This window comes from Zonotrichia albicollis, chromosome 9, assembly GCF_047830755.1.
Source record: "Zonotrichia albicollis isolate bZonAlb1 chromosome 9, bZonAlb1.hap1, whole genome shotgun sequence".
Taxonomy (NCBI): Eukaryota; Metazoa; Chordata; class Aves; order Passeriformes; family Passerellidae; genus Zonotrichia; species Zonotrichia albicollis.
Window position 1 is genome coordinate 17,972,921 of NC_133827.1, and position 23,152 is coordinate 17,996,072.

Genomic DNA, 23,152 nt, shown 5'->3' on the forward strand with positions numbered 1-23,152 from the left:
GCACCACTGCCTAATAAAAACCCAATGGTCAAACCTCTACTTCTCAGTTAAACTTGGGCAAATACTAGTTCTGCCAATTAATGAAAGGGAAATTTGAAAGCACTCCTGAAATATTGGCAAATTGTTCTAATAATGGAACTTTACCTATTATTTTTTCTATGCTCTAATATTGGAACTGCACAAGTGGAAATGTGAAGAAAAGAATTAAAGTTACAGGGATGAACTTTTCTGGTTTTTTGGATGAACACACATTTTTTAATTCTCACTGAGAAGGATTTTTCAGGTGTACCTCAAAAACACAAATATACTGTGTATCAATAACTTAGTAGATTTTTCAGTTGATTATGCTGCTTTGGATATTTATGTTACTGTAGATAAGTAATTTGTTCCTCTAAAAAGTCATGAGTCCCCTCTCAGAAAGCACAGTAAAACAAGGGTTTCAGTATTTGTATGACTTATTTTATTATAGTTAGATCTTAATTGAGTTGAGGTTTTACTTTCTGGGTGCTAGAGAAGGCTGCCTTCATGGTAGGATTTTTTTCTACCTCTGAAGTGGTTGGTACTGGGCCATTATCCCTCACTGTATTGTGCTCACTTTAAATTTTTGTGCCTTCAGTTACGGCACCCAGAGGATTGCTGTGTGATACACTGAGTGATAAATTGCTGCTAGGGGAAGTTTATTGATCCCTGTGCTGTGGATGATTGCCATATGACGTTCTCATTCTGTAACAGAACACTTTCTATAGATTTCCCGAGCTGAATAAATAAAATCAGGATTGAGACAACAATGCCTCGGGTCAGGTTGAAGGTGAGACACTCTCTCTGCTTCAAGGCAGAGACACAGGAAAGAGGAGAGCAGGTGCACCAGTAGAACATGATCTCTAAGTCCCTTCCTGGGAGATCTTCCTGAAGTCTTGTGGCTTGGTGTCCAAACAACAAACAAGCAAAGACAGAGGGAGGTGGATAACAAACTGCAGCCTCTATCCTGGGGGCAGGAAAGGTCTGCATCTCTTCCCCTCCCTGCAGAAAGGAGCCAGGGCTAAGAAAGCTGAAAATTAGGTAGAAGCAGGGCATAGCACAAGATCATGAAGAGGTTGAGTCTGATGAATAGAAGGAAGAAAATTTGGCATCATATCCTGATGGAGGATGCTCAGGATCTACAATTGCCTAAAGAAAGGTTTTTTTAAAAAGACTGGTTTTACTGAACAGGTTTGTCACAGAGCAGTGAGGAAGTCAGTCCCTTCTTTTACTTAACAATAGTTTGATACCATAAAGGTGCAAATAAACTCATCTATTCTAAATATATTCTCTCCCAATTTCTGTTAATTTTAAATATCTTTTTAATAGCGTTTTTCAAAGCCTTCCTGATTAATTAAGAAAAATAATAAAAGAAGGTCAGTGGTAGTTTAGTAACCCACTAATTCTTGTAACTCAACATTAGGAGGTGGCAGTTCATTGCTAACAATGCTGCTGTTGTCTCTGTCCTTCTAGACAGGGAACCAGAAAACATTTCCCAGCTAATTGGGAGCTACGTGCAGCGCTCCCTCTTTAAGGCATGGAGAGCATCCCATCAGAAATGCCAGTGGCCAACAGTGCAGTTATTAATAGAAGCAGCCCAGTGATGAAACAATGGGGCTGCTTGGAGCACTGGGACTGCTGGGCCAGAGCTGTGCCCAGCCCAGCATGGACAGCATGGCATGGCTGGGCACTGAAGCAGATTGAGAACAGCGAGTGTGAAAGGGCAGAGCAGGGCCTGGGCTCTGCAGGGAACAATGCTTCCCAGCAAATCCCTGCATGGACTCACAGGGACGGGTGGATGTGCAGTGACAGCTCATGCTCCGTGATCCGTGCAGTGAGGATTCAGCAGATGCACACAGAGGCCTGGCCAAGGTGCCCCACAATGCAAATCCATGGGAATGTGCTGTGTCTGAGCTTCTGCTCTCCCAGAACTTTGGCTTGTGGTTCCCAGCTGCTCTGGCAGGCCAGGCCAGATGGAAACTCTTCCATGGAAAACAAAACATGTTTGGTCCTACTGCAGTGCTCTCACAAAAGCCCATGTTTTCTTTGGTTTTTTCACTAACCAGCCCAAGTCATGGAGAGCTGTCAGCACTTGAAGAAATCAATGGAACCCAAAACCAGATGTTTTGTTGACTGAGGAGGACCAACTGTCTTATAAACTCTGTGTGTGTCCTGGGCATACACAGGAAAGAGGTATGTGACCTTGAGAAGTCTAACCAAAGGGCCTGTAGCCAAATTGTGCTGCTAAGATCATTGCCAATGTTTCACTGGTAGTTTTCCCAGGTACCAGTGCTTCATAAAAATCCTCATTGCCTTTTTTAAGGTTACATGGGTTGTAACCTTCCTTTAATTTCCTGCCTTAGTCAGCTCAGCTCAGTAACTGCAGTTCAGCACGGCTCTGGCCACCACCTCCATTCCAAATTGAGTCCATGGCCTCCTGCTTTGCCACCAGGGCCAGCTGGTGTACAGAGCGCACGCTGCCCAAGCCAAGGGTGCTGGCTTGCAGGGACTGCATCCTCCCTCTGCTGATTGCTCTCTGCTGGCTTGCCTGCTGCCCAGCACAGGTGAAGAGAAGCCCAGCTGTGCTGCTCTGGTTCTCTTCTGCCCTTAACCCCCAAGCCTGTTCTAGGGGATATTAGACACTTTTAGATAAGTAACTACTTTTAAAAAGCAGCTATTTTTACAGTGCAATTCTACAGGAGTCTGGTTGTACCTTACAAGTATTTATCTCCAAGGACTGAAGTGCATCAAATGGGTAAATGTAATGATTTATTATTCACTGTTGACTTTCAGCATAAAGATCTTTGTGTTTCCTAGATAACAAATTGTAATTTTACTCTACGTGCAGCCAGATGATTTCTGTACATTCATTCGAGTTGCCTCACTTTCCATTCCTTTTGATAGACTGTAAGGTATAGCATTTGTTGGGAGTTTGGCTGGCTAAAGACTGGAAAAGTACAAAGCCGTGGCTAATTCCAAGTCCTGCACCTGCATAGATAGTGTGTCCTTGGGCCTAGCTGTAGTAGGATAACAAATAGTGAAAGAGACATGAGAAAAGAGAGATGTAACCCCTAAGGAATGAGGAAGAGTTCATGGTATAGTTTAACCAATAGATTGCTTGGCTTACAGAATATTCATAAGCTTATTATTTGCTGTATAAGTGCTTGATGCTATCTTCAATAAACTGGACCTGTTGGACCTGTGATGAACCACCTGGTGTCCTGGTCCCCTTCCTACGACAAGCATTAGATAAAGAAATGGAGGAACAGGGATGTGGGTTGTTTTTAGGATTATGAGGTTTGTTGGTTTGTTGGTTTTGGGGTTTGTTTGGTGTTTTGCCTGTGTGGCTAACTTGAAGTTCAATTATCTGTAGAGAATCCAAACACATCTGACGTCATTTTGCTGTTCAGGATGAAGGCAATAATAGTATCCAATAATAGTTAATGCAGTTACAGATTTTTTCATTTTCTCTTTATCAAATCAAGGGAAACAGCACACCTCCTGACACAGGTCATGTTTTAGTCAGGGGAGAATCCACCCTGCTGATCTGGGAAATAGAACACAGTGAGGCTCACATGAGCTTGTACGTGATGGCAATAAGTGAAATTGATTTCTGACAAAATCCCACAGGTACTGAGAGCAGTATCCTATCAGTTTCAATCAATAAAAATTGCTAATTGTGTTTACTGCTTGTTAGGCTAAAAATGAGACACAGGATTTGGCCTTACAAAAATACAGCTTCCCTAAAACCCAGTTAAGGCACAGAGAGGAGCAGCAGGATGGGAACGGTGCTGTGGCAGACACTGGTGACTGATAGGGGTAGAACCAAGCTAGAAAGAAGAATATTTTGTTGGAAGGGGATTAGAAAAGTGGAACCTTTCTTTTCTCACCATGAAATCCAGAATTTTTGAAGTACACTGCAGAGCAGTGGTTTGCCATTTCATGGTTCTGGGGTTAGTACTGGTATAGTTCTATAAAATTTTAAACCATGGCTGATTAAATAATTGAGAAAACAGAGAGAGAAAAAGACATTTTTTTCAAGAAAACAAACAAAAAGTAGGAAGATGGGAGTAATGTATCAACATTCAATATTCAGACTTAATTTTATTTAATTTCAGTTAAATGAAAGTTGCCTGGGCTCTGGACTTCTTTTCAAAGCCTGCTTTGTATTTGGATTATTTTTTAATATTTAAGACCTTAATGGCCCTTTAATTGACTAAGTTTGTAACATGCTGCAAGAGACACTAGACTTTATTTAGAAACAGTATTTTAGGTTTGCATTTTATGTTTGAATGGGTGGAGGACTATTTTATTGAACCACTGTGGGTCGAGGGCATTACAGTTTCTAGAGAGATTGGTGGATACAATTTATTTATCTTTAACAATATAAAATGTGAAGTTCGGAGGTCAAGGGAGCAATAGAGAGAAATCTTCCTTTTAAGTGTCTGTTCATATATTTGTGTCTATAAAATCTCATAAAACTTTCACGTTTCTATCATTCACATTATATGACCCTCAGCAACAAATGTCATTTTTAAAATAACCTCATCCATTCTAAATTTATGTTACAATGATTGCGTTCAATCATACAGTTTAACCCTCATCACCTTTAATAAACACTAATGGGAAAACTGACACTCCTTTTTCTAGCAGAAAGACTATTAATTAGTTATAGTGTATGACTTTAATGTAAGACAGCTTTTGAATTTTGGGGAAAAAAAAAGCTGAGGGCATTTTTAAATTTGTAAGTATTATTAAAATTTTATAGTTGAGAGTACTTTTGGGAGCTGAGATGATTCAAGTACTATCTTATTATTGATTGAAGCTTAAAGAAATCTAGCCAAAAAAAGAGCCTTGCATTGCAACCCTGCTGCTTCCTGGCATCATTTTGCTATCTCAGTAGCAAACCCCTTCCAAAGAAATAATCACTCCTGCCATCCCACCTAACCAACCTTATCCTGATCAGATGGACTCCCTGTAAAAACACACAGTTGTTATTTGGGAAGCTATAAACCTGGAGGTTTTGCAGGATGTATTTTTTGGGTGGTTAGACCACTATCTTAATTATAAATGGGTTTCAGGGAGTTGGTTACCATAGCAACAGTCTATTTAGTGCTTTTTTCAGAGTGAAACCCTACTTGTCTGTGTGTTCAAGAGAAGACAGAAGGGCTAAGGAAGGAAACGGAGCTTTTATTTCTCCAAGAGCCATAAATTGCAGCATCCTCTATTTAAAGTACACAGATGGAAGAGCTGCTCCTTTTCCTCAGTGTTTTTTCTGCTGCTGAGAAGCCCCATTTGATGCTTGAGTAAAATACAACCTTCCCCTATTTCAGAAATGCAACTGCACCAGGGTTAATTAAGGCTAACACCCAATCAGATTTTTCCTAAAAGTGCAGCTGAAAGCAGAGGACAAAATCTCTTTGAAAAGCTGGAGCTGTGGAAATTTCTCATGCAGCCTTGTGCCTCATGTCTCCTGCAGCAAATCAGGGTCCCTCTCCAGCTGACTGAAGTCAGATAAAATTTCTCTTGCCGTTGATTTCTCTGCAGCTCCCTGGCTGTGTATCACAGACCCAAAGCCACCTTGACTTGATTTTTTACCCTCTGTTGGCTGTGAGGTGGAGAAACATAACAAAGGGATTGGGGGGTGTCAAAATTCCTTAATCCTGCATGGCCATAGGTTGTGATCCTCCCACGTCCTTCAGGGACTGCACCTGTGCAGTGTGAGCAAAGCACAGAACACAAGGTCTTGGGGGTTAAGCAGAACTTAACCCCCTGGCATTTGCAGGATTTGCCTCTAGAGGGGTTTCCAGGCTCTTCAGGGTGGGGAGAATTGCCTGGTAGGGGTAATGAGCTGCCAGGAATTGTCAGCTTCACTCACATGGGAAAGGAAACAGAGTTCTGAAGTAGGTTCAGTCTCCAAGAGGGGGCAGGAGGAATTTAAAGCGTGGGATAGGGAAGAGTTGCTGTCTGGAGCAAGGTAAATGGAAAGTTGTCATGGAAGGATAAGAAATGGATTGAAGTTGTCATGGAAGGAAAGAAATCGATTTGGAAAGGAAAGTATTGAAGTTGGAGAAGACTAGTGAAGAGGAGATGGAGAAAAACCCTTTCTTTGTTCTCTGTAAGACAAAGAGGACCTTCCTTTTTATGGTTCTCCAGTAATCTTTCCTGTATCTTGACCTGCAGACTGACAGTTTCCCCTTGGACAATATAATCACCCCTAGGTGGAGGACAGCTGATTGTGGGAAGAGAGAAATTGCTGGCTCTAGGATCTTGGTGTCATTTGTGCAGTTGACTGACACTATTATTAGCTGGCTGACACTATTATTAAGTGCCACAAGATCTTATAAGCTTTCCCTGAGCAGGTCTGCCACATGACGTAGAGGGAAACTCAGAATATTGCCTTACTCCACAGGAAAACCCCAACATCCACATTTCTTTGTGTCTCTCTCTTCTGAGCTCTATTTCTGCCCAAAAACTGTGAATATCTTTCTGACCTTCAAATGTAAAAGAGATGCAAACCCATGATTTGAGTGACAGAAGAAACTTGCCACACCAGATGTGTACAGTCCAGTCTTCCTGCCAGAACTGACCAGGAGGAGAGTTTGCTTTAAACAGGACAGCCTTCCATGAGACCTGATGGGGAGGTGTGTTAATTTTGGGCATTTCATTTAAACAGTGCAGGCTCCAGTGCTCTGGCGCTCATGACAATGGTCTTTCATGCCTTTCATTGGATGATCAATTTTTTTTTGCTCTTAATTTAGCCAGATTTAAAATTGTCTGTTTGAGTTTGGGGTTCTGGGTTTTCTTCTTGTTTTTAGGTTGGGTTTTTCGTTTGTTCTCTTTTTTTTTAGAAAAATACAGAAAATCTATTGATGCTGGGGAATTCTGTGCTTTCCATCTCTCTGAACTGTGTCTTCATTTACAGAGACCCCAGACTTAAGTACTGAGGCATGGCCTCTGCCCTGAATCATAAAAAGTCTGTAGTCTCCCCAGTGTTGCTAGACCACAAAAAAGGACAGTGCCTGTTCTAGGAACAAATAGATGTCAGAAAAGGAGAACATTCAAAAGGAATATTTTTTTAAATTTTGCAAAGCAAAACTGATAAGTATGGCACAAAAGACACGAGATTGTAAGAGGTGCCTTAAAGACATTAAACTATGAAAGGTTCATAACAGAAATTAGAAGGCTTTGAAGTTCCTATGCTTGAGGGCATTTGGAAAAGGGAGCATTAAGCCCAGACACCCAGGAGGAGTCAAGGTCTAGCTCAGACAGTGCTGGTTGCCAGAAGATAGGGGATTGATTATTTCAGGTTTTAGATTCTCCATTTGCCCTGTTTCTGACACTCCTGTTCCAAACACATACTGCAGCACAGTGGCAGAGGCAGAATGCAGAGTTTTCTGGAGGCCTCTGTTTCTGCCCCTCTGCATTCTCTGATGGAGGAAATGGGATTAAATATTTTACACTTGAGATCCAAAAAGCTGAGCTTTCCAGGCTCTTCATCCTACTTGTTTTTTACTTGCTGGCTTGTGAGTATAAATGCCATCAGACTCTTACAGCCATTCTCAAGGTGAGGATCTCCTTTGCATTGTGTTTCTCCCTGGCTATGTTCCAGAGGGGGCCAGATTCTCTCCTGTATGCAAGAAGCAGCCTGCTCTGGGTACAAAGCTTTCAGGTTCCCCTTCTTACCACTTCTTATGCCTTCCTGACCTGAAGTGAAGCAGATTTTTTCAGAATGATAACAACTGATTCATTTAAACAAAAAGGGCCCAATTTTATAATTCTATAGCCAAACTTCTGTAGCCCAAATCTGACTTATATTTTTGCACTTCAATGTCAGACAAGACACTAAGCCTCTGAGTGAGCAGTTAGTGTGTTTGCATTTCTGCCTTGACTTCTCCCCATTTCTCATACAGAGGCACTGTGTGTTTCACATGTCCTGGCCCTCAGACCATGCTGCTTTTCCTTTTTATTTTTTTCCCTCCATTGCTATCCCCTCGGAAATCTCAAATTCAAGGTTGAAGGAGACTGGGAGCCAGTTCTGCTCTTAGGGTTAAATGTGGGAATCATTGCCCTAGCTTCAAATTCATGCTGGTGCAGGGAAGATGAGAATTTAGCTTTCTGTACTGTTGTCAACAGGGGGAAAATAGAGTCCCTATAAGGCTGTATCCATGGAAACCATCCTGCTGCAGTAGTGGGTAAAGCAGCAAATCAATTTCTTCAGTTTTAAAATGAAACACATTATAGTGCATCTGGCATTTAAGAGATTATCCATGTTGATAAGGGTGGAAAAACCCTCCTCTAGCAAGTACACTGGCAAGAACATTTCTTCCCCCTGACAGAATTCTGATTTTGGGTAGAATGAGCATTGATGACAAAGTACCATGAAGACAGTGCAGTGAGACAGAGCCAAGTCCAGAAGCAACAGCATTTAATGAAGGAGAAAATCGTTTAATTTAGCATTTAGCCCAAGCATCTGGGCACATGGTGACTAAGATTCAGATGTATTAGCAGAGGCAGTGACCTGTCCCCTCTGTCTCCCTGCTCTTTGCTTCCGTGGTACCACGTGTGACAAACACAGCGTTTGTACCTTGTGGTGCATGTGTGTGATCAGCAGTGTGTGTGGGCATGGCTGCTGGGCTGTCAGATGAGATTTCAGTGCCCACTGCAGCCTGCTCTGGGTAACTGACTGTATACAGGTGTGTGTTTCAGAGCCAGAGGCATTTCCAGTGCAGATATGTGCTGGCTGTCTCTGTGCTGTATTCTTGTTACATTTCATCATGTACAGCTTGAGACACCATCCCTTTCCTATGCCATGGCGGGAGCATGGAAATAGAAGGATTTCTTACACCATGCTTCAAAAGCTACCATACACTTTTCCTGCTGTGTGCACAGAGGTTCTGCCTTTATTTTTTCACCTGTTAAGGTGTCTCTCTGACCACTTTGAGAAATAATACCCCACTTGATCAGAAAACTGCCTATACACCAATAAGACTTCATTCTGTTCTTCCTTTTTGTCAAATCCAAATATTGCAGTCTGCCTTCTCTATGTCTATCAGACAGAGAAATGATCTGCCTGGGAGAAACACAACCTTATTTAAGAGAGAGGGAGTGAGGCTGAACCAGGAGGGAATAAAAAGCATTACAGGAACTGCCTAGACCAGGAGTAGCCCTTCAGTTGATGAGGATCAGAAGCACATTCCTCTGTCACTTTGCAATGCCTAGGCTCTATTTTATCTGCTTCTGAATCTCAGTTCCCTGATAACAGCAATCACATATACAATACTGTCTTCTTTTATCTACATCTGCCCCATCTATTATAGCAATTCCTGTTTGATTGACAGTTATGTATTTTTTTCTGACCTGAGGGCAAGCTTATTGCAATGCACTCCTTTCAGGGCTATCACTGAAACACGTCCAAAATCTTCAACTGGTGCATAATGTGGCAGTTCAGCATTTGAATGAAGTGAGCACATATTGTTGGGGGCACGAGAGGTTTTGTTGCTCTGTCACATCTACCAGTTAATGGAAGATGCAGCTCAAACCCCATTAAGTAGTAGAAATGGCTCAGTGGTCTGAAATGCTGCTGTTTGCAGAGTGTTTTGTTCTACATGTGTTCAATTGCTATGACATCCAGTGTTGTCTATTTGGTCAGTTCCAGGGGTTTTAAGAGTCAGGAAAAGACCTCCCAATGCACTGCTTGAGGACTGTGCTTCCTTTCTGAAAATGAAATTTCCTGATGAAAAACATGTGGTTGAAAATCAAATTTCTGCAGCTTGTTTTCTATGATCCATGAATGTACAGATCTAGGAATCCTCTCTGTATTCAGGGGTTGGGCTGTGTTCACTTTTAAGTGCTAGTGTTTACATACTGAAGAATGAAAATTACACTTTTCATTGCATTGTTTATCTGTAATTCTCACTTTCTACATAAGCCTTCCATATTCCCCTGTGAGGAAGCCTGGGGTTCCTGGTGAGCTCAGACACAAGGCGTTTGCAGATTTCTCTCTAAAAGGCCAGGGAAGGGGGAAATGGAAGAGGAGCTGTGACTGCCGTTTCTTTTACCATTCTTCATCACAGTCCTATGTCTGTGCTCGTCGGGGTAGCAAAGGCCAAGAGACCAGGCATGGCCCAGGGGAACCCTGAACAGCTTTTGGAGCAGAGAGATTGGGCTTGTTTGTTACTGTGGGTTCTGGGAGATGTTGAGATGGGCTGGCAAAACCTGGAGATTTTAATGGGTTTGATAAGGGCTTTTCCTCTGCCCTGTGACAAATGGCAAGAAAGGTGACCTTCCCACCTCCTTCAGGTCAGACCTGGGAGCCCATGGCAGGATCAGGGGCTGCATTTGTCCTGAGGGACAGAGCAGGAGCCACCTCTGGATGTGTCACTTGTCTCCCAGCAGCTCGGTGTGGCGTTTCAGAGCACTCTTTGTGCCTCAGCCCTTGCAGTTTGCACAGTCATATCCAGCGTGGGAGTGTTTCCCAGGGCTGTCTGTCTCCATGGATTCTGAGGTGACACCGTGTTTGTACACTGCCTCTCCTGCTCTACCACCCCCATGGCTGAGGCAAAGCTCCTGAGTCATCCTCACAAAGACTGAACATTTCCGGCAAACCTGCAGGCCATCTGTTGTGTGGGCAGGCAAGAGAATATTGGGTGGGAAAACCAGTCACACACCAGTGTTTGGATCTGTCCCCACAGCCAGCTCTCTTAAATGACATTTTAACTATTGTCTAAATGCTTTTTCTGTAAAAAATTTTAACAAATGGCAGCCTTGCTGTTAAATGATTCCTTAAAATGAGCCCAGTCCTCAAAGTCACTTTATGAATATAGAAATCCCATCCATATTCTAAAATTTCATTCATTTTACTGTTTGAGAAACCTTTATCAAAAATCAGCAGTTCCCTATTGGAAAAAAAAGCTTGAATTGCCTTTTCTCTGGGGCTCAGGTGAAAGCATGGCCTGGCCACATTCCTGCCATGGCAGGTATTATCAGTGCTGGCACGTGGTGGCACACAGCAGCTGCCACTTGATACAATGCAGAAAATGTGCCCCAGGTCGAACAATGTCTCCCTGTGTTATGTCTTGTTCAGTGTAAAGTCTGTAACCACTCCTGACGGTCACACAGCTCCCTTCTCTGCTTCTATCATTCCACTCCTCAAAATTAGAATTCCTTTCCATTCCTAGCCTATATTCCTAGCAGTACCCTGTGGATTAATAATCACAGCGAAATTAAAAATTCAGGCCAGTGCATACATTGATCTGTTCTCCTAACCCCAAGCAGCTGTGCCTAGACCTGGTTCCATACATATACTAGCTGTAAGCACAAACCTTGCCCCATCTGTACTCAGTTTATAATTTCAGAAATATCTAAAAGAGATGAGTTCTAAGGACTATGGTGTGTCCTTGGATGGCAAGTTTTGCTAAAAATTCTGGTGACACAAGAAGGTGAGTTGCTAATCAGCAGAACCACCACAAATGCAGCATTGTTTACAACAAAAATGGAAAAAACCCAAGACCACTTTGTTCATTTGAGAAAGACCTAATTTACTGATGAACAGATTATAACCATACAATATGTTTGTTAAGGGTATGGAAGATTGACAGTCTCTGGCCCTTAGCTTCATGCAGACCCCTGAAAAACATCCCTGTCTGCAATGGGAGACTTGTTAGTGGGCAAGGTCATTTGCACAGTGGCATAAATAGAAAAGCGGTGGCTGAATCTACCCAGAGTTAAAAATGGAAGGGTGTTCTTGCCTCACACAGAGAGAAACGCTGTCCTTTTTTGTTTGCGCTGCTTGGGAAGCCTTTAGAGACGACCAGAGAGCAGTCACACTGCTGTGAGCAGCAAGAGCCAAAGAAATGTGTTCCCTGTATCCTTCTGTTCCATTGTGAGCTGTTCCTTAATTCTCTGCCCTGGCCCCTGTCTCTTCTTTGTGTTCCCCCACCTCCAAAGGGGCCTTCTCAGAGGCCAAGGTTGGGCAGAGTCCAGCCAATCTGTCAGATCTGGCAGGGCACATGACAGAGAATTTACCCAAGTTTCATACTGCTACAACAAATTCCTCTCAGCAGCTGGGGGCCAGAGGATTTCTCAGCTGGCACAGAGTCAGAGCTCTGTACAGAGAGTGCCTGCTCTGGCCTAAAGCCTCGTGTGACAACAAACCTGAACCAGCACCATTGTGTGACAGCAAACCTGAACCAGCATCAACGTGTGACAGGCAAACCTGAACCAGCACCATCACTGCGTGCTCCATCAGCTGTTCTGGTTTGCAGCAAAGGTGTTTCTTACCCCTCTTACAGGGCAGATTCTGGCTCTCCCTAGGCTATGTGAGTGTGACTGAAGGATTTTCAAATGCTTGAGGTGCAGCACAGATCCTGTAATCGCTCTCTTGAGAAGCCCTGCCTGTGGAGACTGCCTTGGATTCAGCTCTTGCTTGGCCATGGCACAGTTTGGCCAGAGACAAACTGCACCTTCTGAAGAAACATTTCATGTTAGGAAGAAGGAGGACCTTCCTTTTGGTGCACTTAGGAGCACCAGCACAGCCCTGTGGCCTTTCCTTTGTGCTTGAGAGCACACCACACTGTGCACCTGCAGGACAGGCACATCTGCTCTGTGATTTCACACTGCAGACCCCTGGCTCTCTCGTGTGACCCCAGCATAAGTGACAGACCCTGAATCCCTCAGCCTCCTCTGCTGTTAAGTGTCCCTCTGTGAAAAGGGAGCAGACTGAATTGTTTCACAATTAATTTCCCGCTTCCCCCAAGCACTCACCTTCTCCATGCAGGGTGTCACTGGTGGTTCCTGGCTGTCACCGCTGCATCCCGGGCCACGGCCTCCAGGAGAGGGGACAGAGCAGTGCCTGCAGCCAGGCCATGGCAGGGGCTCTCTGCACATTTCCAGGGCCCTGGGCTGCACTGCTTGGCCTCCTCGGGATGCAGAGGGTCAGACAGACAGACAGCCGTGCTGTGTGAGCCCTGTGAGAAGGTACCAGCTGTGCCTGGGCAGACAGGGTTAAAGAGAGGTAAAAATGTTGGTCTGCTAAGAGATGTCTCAGGGCCAGAGTCACTTGGACTGAGAGCAAAGTCCTTTAAATAGGAGAGTGCTTGATTATTCAGCTGGGCATATTCAAAATTGATCTTGCTTTGAGTAACCTCATCCAGGATTTTTGCTCTGCTTTTCTGATCTTCAGAGCAAATCTGCTCCCCATTTTGCTTCAAATGATAAAGACTGCTAGACTGGAAACTTGTGTCATAGTTGTATTGGTTTGTGCTAGGAATACTGGGATATTCTGGAATTTGAGCAAGGCAGCTGCATTCATTCTGCAACAATAACTTGTTTTTGTACTGAGACATCTTTTGAATGATACTGTTCATTTCATTCCCAATGTATTTATCTTCCAGGTGCTTGTTTTCATAGCTGATTTTTAATGATGCCACCTGTGTTACACAGTGCTCTAAGAGCTGCACTATGTTAGTGCTGCTCTCTGTTGGTGTGGGGCTCATGTAGCTCTGGAAGTGATTGAGGGTTAGAGGCTGCAGTGGTTTGTCACAGGAAACAGAGAGGGAGTGATACACTGGTTTATTTCTGTCTTCCCTCTCAGGGGGATCTCGGAGCGAGGTCGCAGCAGTCTTGTAGGAGTAACATGATTCTACTTCGTGATTATCATCTAATGAAGGATTTTCAGAGCTCTGGGAGCCACTCTCTCTGTTCAGCTTTTCAGGCAGAGGGTTTTTGTCTCTGGATGTCTCACATCCCAGGGAAATTGCTACCTTCTCATTCTCAGTTGAAGATGTCTGCAGATTGTCTCTGTTAGCCTGTGATTGTGGTGCATAACTTGATGAGCTGGTGGTTTCCACAGTCCCAGGCAGGGTAGATAAATCCTTGTGGTGACTCCCTTCTCTTCCTTGGCAATCCAGATCAGATGTGTTCAGGCAGGAGTCCAGGCTGTGGTCTCTTCCAGCAAGGTTTGCTGAAGAGGCCTGGGTTGCATGTTTGCTTTCCTCCAAAGGCACACATGGGTTAAATGTTTCAGATTCACCCTTGCCTGGTGTCTCCTGCTGATCTCCTGTGTTCCCTCTCTGCTCTGGACTGTGACTGGGCAGGATCAATGAATCACTAGATTTTTCTGGCTGTGACTGAGGACTCTGAAGAGAGTCAGGGGAGGAGATGAGTCCCGAGTGTTTTCGTAGCCAGTTTATTATGCCCATGGTCAGGGAAAGCTCAGTATCACACAGCTTTAGCAAACATTCTTTGCCTTTCCATGTGCTGTGGAAAAAACCCTGGCTAATGATGTCCAGAGTTGGTTGGGAAGCCATGTTCTCCTCAGCTCCAACATGAAAGCTGTAAATGGACAAAGGGATTTCAATGGCTTGCTCTGAAACACTTTCAGAGGCACACAAGTCATCATCAAGGATAGGGCTTACTTTGACTTCATTTGGGTCATAGAAGAGCTCATAAAGGGCATCTCCACTGTAGCTGTCTCTTGGAAATCTACCTGGGACACCAGGGGTCTGGGCTTCCTTCAGTTCATCATCTTGTCCAGGAGAGAATGAGTCATAGTAGCCCTCATCACTCGTGGATGTGGATTCCTGGTTTTCACTTTTCGGTGTTTCTGTTTCTGTGGAGCTGGCTTTGGAATTGTCACCTTCTTTATCAGGTGACACCTGGGGCTCTGTGACCAGTACAGCAGCCTGACTTCTGTCCTTTTCTGCGTCAGAACCAGGGATCTTCAGTAACTTCTTTTCAAACAGAGCACTCTGATGCAGCCTTACTGATTTGTTGATGTTGTCCCAAAACTTGGCAAATTCCACTGTCTCATTCTGGCCAGGAGAGGCCAGCTGCTCCACCCCACCCTGGAAGGAGCCCATGCCAGGGCTGTCTTTGTGCTTGCTTCGCCTCAGCAGAAGGTCTTTGCTGTTCTCCAGCTCCAGGTGAGCAGAGCTCTCGTCAGCAAAGATTTCCCCACAGCCAGTGAGCGAGTCAAAGCTCTTCAGGGAGGCAACATCTTCACACAGGGCATTGCAGTAGTCGTAGGAGGAGTCAGACTGCAGCTCACTGTCTGAGCAGTCCTGTGACAAGCAATCAGCTGCACAAGCTTCTCCAGTTTTGAAAAGATACTTTGCAAGACGTCCAGACAACTCACTCTTGCAGCCTGGAGAGGACAGGTTCTTGTCCTTCTCCACCAGAAATGAGAGGCTGTCTGGTTTATTTTTTCTTATGTGAAATATATCTCTGAGCCCTTTCTTAGATCTCTTGAGGGAAATCCTCTTCCTGGGGATGGTTTTTGCGACAGCCGGTACAAAAGGCATCTGTGGCACAAAGTTCCTGTAATCAATCATCTGACTGCTGCAGGCAGACTGGCTGGGGCTGACCACACACTCCTTCTTGCTGCTGGAGCTGGACACCCCTGAAAAACTGATGCTATTGACAAGTCGGGCCTTGCCCTTTCCAGCAAAACCCTCCTCGCAAGCCCTGCTGCTGCTGGGGCTGCAGCTCTCTGCTTTGTCTGCCTCAGCAACACACTCGTGGGTTTTACTCTTCCTTACAAGCTTGTAGGAGGAGCCAGATGATTTCTCCAGGTTGTGACCACCGGCTCCACTCCTTGCTGCTCTGGTAGAAAATCTGTAGTTCTTGTGTGTGGCCAAACATGCCATCTGGACTTCAGCCACACTTTGGTTCCCCTCCAGAGCTGCCTTTTTGTCTTTGCCCATCTCATCTTTGCTGGTGGGAGCTGCTTGCACTGGTGGCACTTTCTCATGTTGCACACTGGATTTTATGAAGGTCTTTCCTCTCTTGAGCTCCATACTGCTTCCTCACATCTGTTTCTGTAAAGGAAACAGCAGAACACAACTATTGTGAGGTTGGTGGGTAGCACTGTAAATTTTGAAAGCAACTGGAGAACAAAGGAAGGGTTATTAACCATTATAAAATTGAGCTTGAGCTTCTCTGCCATCAGACATTTCCACCATTGAGTCATGGTGCTGCATGAGAAACAGACTGAGTGAAACTAAAGGTGTGTTGGCTGGAAGATTCAACATGGAGAAAACAGTGCACATTATGGGTTGGTAGCTGGGGCTCACAGAACATTTTGTCTTTTAGAAATATACATTTGCATTGAGGATTATGACTTCAGGATGGCTTTTAACAAGGTAAAAGTCCTGCTCTGAAGGTAGAAAAGGCATCGGTGAAAAGCAATGCCTGAGAAAGTTCAACATGCAAATGTGTGTATCAGGTAGGCAGCAGTTCATAGATCTGTACTTTAGAAGAGGACAAAAATCTTAAGTTGGGAAATCTCCTAAGAAAACGGATCAAACTTTCAACACACAATGCTCACTTTATATTAAAATAATCCTTATCTGTGAATAGAAAATCCATAAACCTTGGTACTACCCTGGAAGCATGCAGAGACTGAATTACTGATTTTGCTTCCTTCTGAGCATAATATATAATTTTCTACACTGCTACTTTTATTGTCAAAAATCAAAAATGCCATATTGAAAATCATTGTAAGTCATGAAAAAAGTGTCATCTCCAATTTACAAAGACCAGAGTAGCACACAGAGGCATTGCCATATTGAGTCTGCACTGTGCATTGATTAGCTATTTCTAAAAATACTCTAGTATCTGTATCAATGCCAGTTTCAGGCTCTGCCTGTATAATTTAATATTGAACCTGTTTCATAGTTTCATAAATCTAATTATTCATTAATTCTTTTAGCCATGTCACTGTCCGTTTTCTGGCAGTTCTTTCGTGGGAAGATCTGATCCCTTCCTGTCATGCATCAGCTTGAATATTAAGTCAATGGATTTCCACAAAGGTGAGTCAGGGATGAGGAAAGCACTACCTAAAATCTGTTGGACCAATCAGATTTTTACTTGGTGGGAAACAGCACGGTAACTCCAAGTCCTGTTCTTGAAAGAACATGCTTGGATCTCTCCCGAATGAAACCTCATTTAATGATTTATCTTGTTTTGAATTGGTTAGACATAACTAAACAATTGGAGACACTGAACAGGAGATCTTAAATTCAGTGCCCAGCCTAGGCTTTGTACTCCTAAAATAGAACTTAAAGCAGTCTTCAGGCTATTTTGAACTCTAACAGCTGTCAGTAGCCTCCAGAAGCTTTCCAGTCGCCAGCCACACTCTGCCCATCCCCTCACAAGATGCAGCGCTGTGTGTTTGGGAGCACTTCGGCAGGCAGATCAGTGACAGCCCCTTCCTGCTGGAAGCTGCAAACTAACAGGTGATTAGCAATGTTTACAAATAAATGTAGGTCAGAGACAGAAGGCAGAGAACATGAGGGCAAAGTGTGAATATTTGACATGCAGTGAAACATGGTAGGTAGTGATAGATGGGCGTCTATCAGTGTGATGGAGATGCTGGCACATTCATCTGCACTTGGCACTCCATGTGAGTGTTGCAGAACAGCCTTAATGAAAGCCAGTAAACATTTTACTAGCCTGTCAGGTATCTGGAGTTCACTGATGCTGCGGGAAACTTGTTTTGCATATTTAGAAATAGGTCACTGGGACACAATTACACTACTCTTCTGAGGAGCAAGGTGTGATCGACAAGCAGTGCAGCATGCAGAACTCCAGCAGGGTTGTGAAAACAATCAGAAAAAGCTGATGCAAGACCAGTTATTAATATCCCAGAAAGAGAGTGTCTGACACCTCAGTCCTTTGCAAGTGCAGAAACAGGTACAGTGTCCCTGTGTCCCTGCTGAGAAGCTCCTCAGAGGTCTGTGACACTGGCAAGTGCCAGCCTTACAACAATGGGGTGTGGGACTCTTTGCAGCCCTGCAGCTGTTTCTGCCCATTCTGAGCACTAAGCAAAGGTCATTTTGTAGGATATTGCATACTTGGGAACTTTTGTGCAGATGCATTAAAAAGGCTTTTAGGGATGGATTTATTTACTGTCAAGTATGAAACGTATTAAAGCTAAGAATTTAGGATGACACTGGATAATCTTTGGAATAAAGTCATGTTTGGTCTGAATTGTATCTCATTGAAAGAAACACAATGGATGACCAGTTTGATAACTGGGTCTAGAAACTTCAAGGTTTGTTCTCATGTCTTTTTTTCTATTTTAATAGATTAGATGAACAGTTTTATCTTGAAAGCCAAAATGGCCCAAGTAACATATTTACTGAAGAATATGTCTAGTATAACAATGTAAGATACACTGATGGTAGCTGATGCTGCCTTTTCAGTTTTTTCTGATGAGGAAAAGTGTTAGATGTTGTTTTGGTTTTGTGGGGATTTTGTGGTTTGGTTTGTTAGATTTGTTGGGTTTTTTAATCTGCTATATATATATATAATCACCAAATTTGTATTCTAATTATTTAATATTACTATTTATTCCCATATATTCTATTTCTAATACTCCCCCAGGATTCATGCCAGACTTAGTATCTAGTTCATTGGGTCATCCTGCTTATTCTAAGACTGTCATATCTTTGTAAAACTTCCCCATTAAATATGCTGTTTAAAATGAACAAAAGAAAGGAAGGACCTGCTCAGTCAACTCTTGGAGAGCTCCTCAGGACACACTACCAGAGTCTGCAGATTTTTTAAAACATTCACCTTAGGTGCTATTTTGTAACTTCCTGTACTCTGCATTCCTCTTCATATTCATGTGATGTAAACTATCAATGAACTTCTTTCCAAAAATAGACCAGAAATATTTCTGTGATGATTCTCTCTTTCTATATCTATTAGTACTTTTAGCCCTTTTCATTGGAATTAATTCTACCATTATACCTTTTTTTCTTGGTCTCTGCAGGGACACAAGTTCTATCTCTAACCCCAGAAGCTATACCAGTGAAGTTAGAAACAGATTAAAGTGCTGTAAGGGAAAGTTACCCTCCAGTGGTTACATAAAGCTAAATCAAAATTCTATGAAAAATTATTACAGGCTTTTAAAACATAGTACATTTTTCTGGCATTTCTTGACCCCTGCACTCAGCTACACCAGTGCCTGTCTCTGTTCCTTTTCAATTACTCTTCTCTTGGACTTGCAGGATATCACTTCTTTCTCAGTGATAAAAGATATATGAGGGTCTGATTTCCATCTTTGCAAAGGAAATACAATTTTCAATTAAAAGTCACTGTAAAGAACAGAAACTTGTGGAAACTAGCAGTCAGTGTACTGAGAGTCTCAATGTTTTCTTCATTAATAACAAAATGGTTTTTTGCTATCTGCAAAATTGTTTATGGAATGTGTTTAGAGGAGATCCTCAGATTTCACACTGGGCTACAGTTTAGCTGTCTTTTACAAGATTGGGTGCAGCAGCAGCAGCATTGAGGCTTCCCATCCACAGTAAACTACTTTTTATTTGGCTGGATCAGACCAGCTGCTCACTTTTAGGATTTCACAAGTGTCTAAGCAAGCAATTAGACCCAGATTTGAGGCTGATACTATAAAGGTTTTCCTTTGTATTTGGATAATATTGCTCATAAAATGCAGAATTACTTCATGCTCAAACATATACCACCTGGGCAGGGTGTGTCACAGCCTTTTCCTAAAACCAGGAGGTTTTACTGCATCTGTGATTCATCTAAAAGTAAATTAAAGTTTTAGAATGGAAAGATGAGCACTTTCCTGTGGGCTGAGGCGATTTGATTTTAGGACAACCAAAGCAATTGCCTCAGGATCTGGGTTATGAGGAGCTGAGAAGACTGAGTTAGGTAACTGTTCTGGTTAATAAGAGCCACATTCAGATGGCCTAAATCCCCCCTAAGCCCAGGCCAACACACAAAGGCCAAAGAGGGGTGCAGTGGAGCCAGACATTCATTGGGAAAATGGGTGGAGGCAGGATTCCAACCCTGCAGGTGCTGCCTCTGCCATGCCAGCCCAAGAGAAATGTCACATTTGCCTCTGCCCATGGCCCCAGCACTTTCTGCCAGCCATCCTCCAGTTTCCCCTGTGATGGAATGGGAGAGAGCCTTGCCCTGGGTTTTTGGCTGGGTCAAAGCTGTTGTATCTTTCTAGCTTATAACTCAGTAGAAAGGTTTGTTTATGCTATATTCAAAAAAAAAGGTAAAACATCAGTCCTCCTGCATGTAATTCTAAGAATACCATCCTACTGGGAAAGTAGAAGTAACTGTTTCAGTGAGGTTGCATGGATAGAAATAACACCATTACAAGGAGGAAATTTAGATAAAATCTTCAGCTTTGGCAAGTTTGGCTCAAATATAATTTTTCTCAAGTAGGAAAAAATGTAATTGAGGTTCATTGATTTCAAAATCTTATCAGTGATCCAGCTTAGACCTCTCTTGCTTGCTTGTTGATGTGTAATTTATATACAATCATCTCTCCTGGAGATAGAAATAGGTAAAATTCAGAATATAGTGGTTTTGAAGGGGAGATAGGAGTGTTCTTTCTTCACATTTATATCACTCTTACAATTGGCAGGTTGTGGAGGTGGTGCCTTGCTAAGCAGAGTTCTGCATGTCACTTGGCACCTGAATTTCACCTCCCTCCAAGCATTTTCCTCTTATCAAATGAAAAAGTTGATAAACACTGAATAGTCTTTCAAGATTTTTAATGCAAAACTAAGGAAAAACCTCTTTTTGTACTGCTTTTGTGGTTTTGGATACAAGTTTGGAATGAGTCCAAAATCCCTTTTCCACAAGTGGCTTCATATCAATCACATTTAAGATGCTGAGTATCAGAGGCACCTTTGAAAATGTTACCCTGCTTTTCCACCAGAAATGGTAGTATAATTAAATTTCCTGAAAGCATCTCTCTGGTTTGGGTATATGGACATGCATCAAGATTCAAATAAATGCATTTTAAGATGAAAATTTAAAAAAAAATTTCTTGATAAATCATGTAATGGGAAAGGGGAAAAGAACAGAGCACTGTGGGAGGCTCTCCCGATTGTCAGCCTCAGGAGGATTTTTACTGGCCACCAGTTGGAAGTCCTAAAATGCAAAAAGCAAGCAAGCATGAGGTGGTGAAAGCCACAGCTATTTTAAAGTCAGTGAACAACACTGATTTTAATCTTTAGTATGTGATCAATTAGCAGTGCATAAGGAACAGCTGGTGCTCCCTGTAAAGCATGTGGTGGGGGAAGATTTTTGGAATAAGACTGTTTATTTACAGGCAACAATATTAACTTTCTATCTGAGAAGATGAAAGTTAATGATGGGAATACTTACTAATAATCATGAACATATATTCCATTTTGTTAATTTGATTTTTAATTGCACAGCAGAATACGACTTCCTTGCCAGAGGGTAGTGATATTCTCACTGCAGTTATTGTAACACCGCTTCTAGTGAGCAAATAAACATAACAGTTCTTCTGGTAAAAAGCAAAGAGGATTTTAAAGCAGAGCTCATCTTCTCCCTTAAACTGATTACCCTGCTCCCATCTCATCTCCATGAGAAAGCAGCAAAGAACAGGGTGGAAAGGGTGGAGGATGTAATCAGGGACAGTCGTGATTCAGGGAACAGCAGAATGTTTATTTTTAAAGGCGCCTGTGTGACACACAAACCTGCATTGAGATCATGCCTCTCCTTAGGAGTACTCCTCTCATCACCCTTAGTGCCTGGATCTTATCACTCCCCTAAATCATTTGTCTATCTCGGGTAGCCCAGGATAAATAAATATCTGCATATACATTTAGGTCAGGCAGTGGCTTTCTCATGAAGAATCAGCAAAAACCACATTGGTGTGTTTTTAATTCAACCCTGATTCCACTGAGCACACAAAGTAAAATCTTACACTCCCCAGCAGAATACTAGAAAGATGTGCAGTTAAATGCTTAATCTTATTAGCAGTGTGCTATAGGGAAGTCTGAACCTTCCTTTAAGCCCTGACAACTGTTTTGTGGAGCTCAGGATTTTTCATAGTAAAATTAACCACGTTTCTACTCCCTGCACACTGTCCTGCTGCATGCTGACAGGAGGGATCCCTGGGGGCAGAGCAGAACCCACAGCATCTCTCAGCATCCCTCAGCCCCAGGTGGGGCACCCAGTGCTTCCCCCAGCCCCACCTGGGCACCCACAGCATCCCCCAGCCCTATCTGGGCACCCACAGCACCCCCCAGCCACACATGGGGCACCCACAGCATCCCCAGCCATGCATGGGGTGTGGGCAGGGCAGAAGGAGGCTGAGCCCATGACAAAAGGAGGCTCCTTCTCTGACAAAATCTCTGCACCTCTCTCTCAGTTTTGTTCTGCACCTGAGGCTGAAAGAAACGTAACTGGCTCGAAATGTTCCAATTACATCATGTAAAAGGGCAGTTCCAACTCCTGCGCAGGGAGCTTTCAGTCATCACTGCACTGCTAAGAGAAGGCAGCAGAGCAGAAATTTCCACTGCATACCTGAGAAGGAAACAGCTTTTTTTTCTTGCCCTGACCAGCAGCCTGTTGGTACCAGACAGCAAAGTGTTAACACTGACAGCTTTGGCTGTCCTCAGTAATTTATTGCTTTAAAAGGAGATAGAATGTGCATTTCTATAAATACAGGCACAGACTTGCCAGATGTATGGAAAAAGAAGTAGAAAGCAACGCTTCAAAAACAAGCAGTCATCCCAAAATAATACTCACTCAGAGTCACTGTGTCACAGCAAAAGAAATGCCATAGCACCAGAGCAAATGAGGCAGATCACAAAAATGCTACTCACCATGTTTTATCAGTGAGCAGGAATCCTCTGTCTCCTAGCCTTGCTCCTGAAGCTGCTCTTTATCCAGAGGCTCCTGTGATGCTTTTCAGATTCGGAGGGGCTGGACCACTGCTGCTCTCCAGTGTTACTCTCCACCCCCTGTCTTTTCCTCCTCCTTCTTCCTCCATCCCCACCCCCTCATTCCTCCAGCTTGTAGCTTTTTCGTACCTCACATAGATTCTAAGCTTCCACATGGAGCTCGAAATAGGAAAGATGCTTATTTCAGCCATCTGCTTGGTGCCATGGAAATGCCTCCTTTGCTTTAGGAATAAAAGCAAGGAGGTAAGCCTGGGAGTTTCTGAGCCAGCATTTTGGTTCCTCTCTATATGACTGCTTATTAGATAGGGAGGAATACACCCAAATTAATTTCATTTCTCATGTGTTGCTTTGTTTCAGACCAGGATTCAGGGAAAGTGATCTGAATGTGTTTTGGTTCGTGTGATGCTTCACTGGCAGTGTATGCA

At 43.2% G+C, this 23,152-nt stretch overlaps 1 protein-coding gene across 1 annotated transcript in view; it reads right to left on the minus strand.

Moving 5' to 3' along the window:
- The window catches only part of AMER3 (APC membrane recruitment protein 3), a 42,117-nt gene extending 19,308 nt beyond the window's left edge, over positions 1-22,809 (minus strand). Inside the window, exons 1-2 of the mRNA XM_005490972.4 lie at positions 22,650-22,809; positions 12,784-15,836 (exon numbers count right to left, since the gene is read on the minus strand). Of these exons, the coding sequence (XP_005491029.2) occupies positions 12,801-15,815 (3,015 nt within the window). The 5' untranslated portion in view covers positions 15,816-15,836; positions 22,650-22,809 and the 3' untranslated portion in view covers positions 12,784-12,800. The remainder of the gene's footprint in view (positions 1-12,783; positions 15,837-22,649) is intronic.
- Positions 22,810-23,152: the final 343 nt, after the last annotated feature.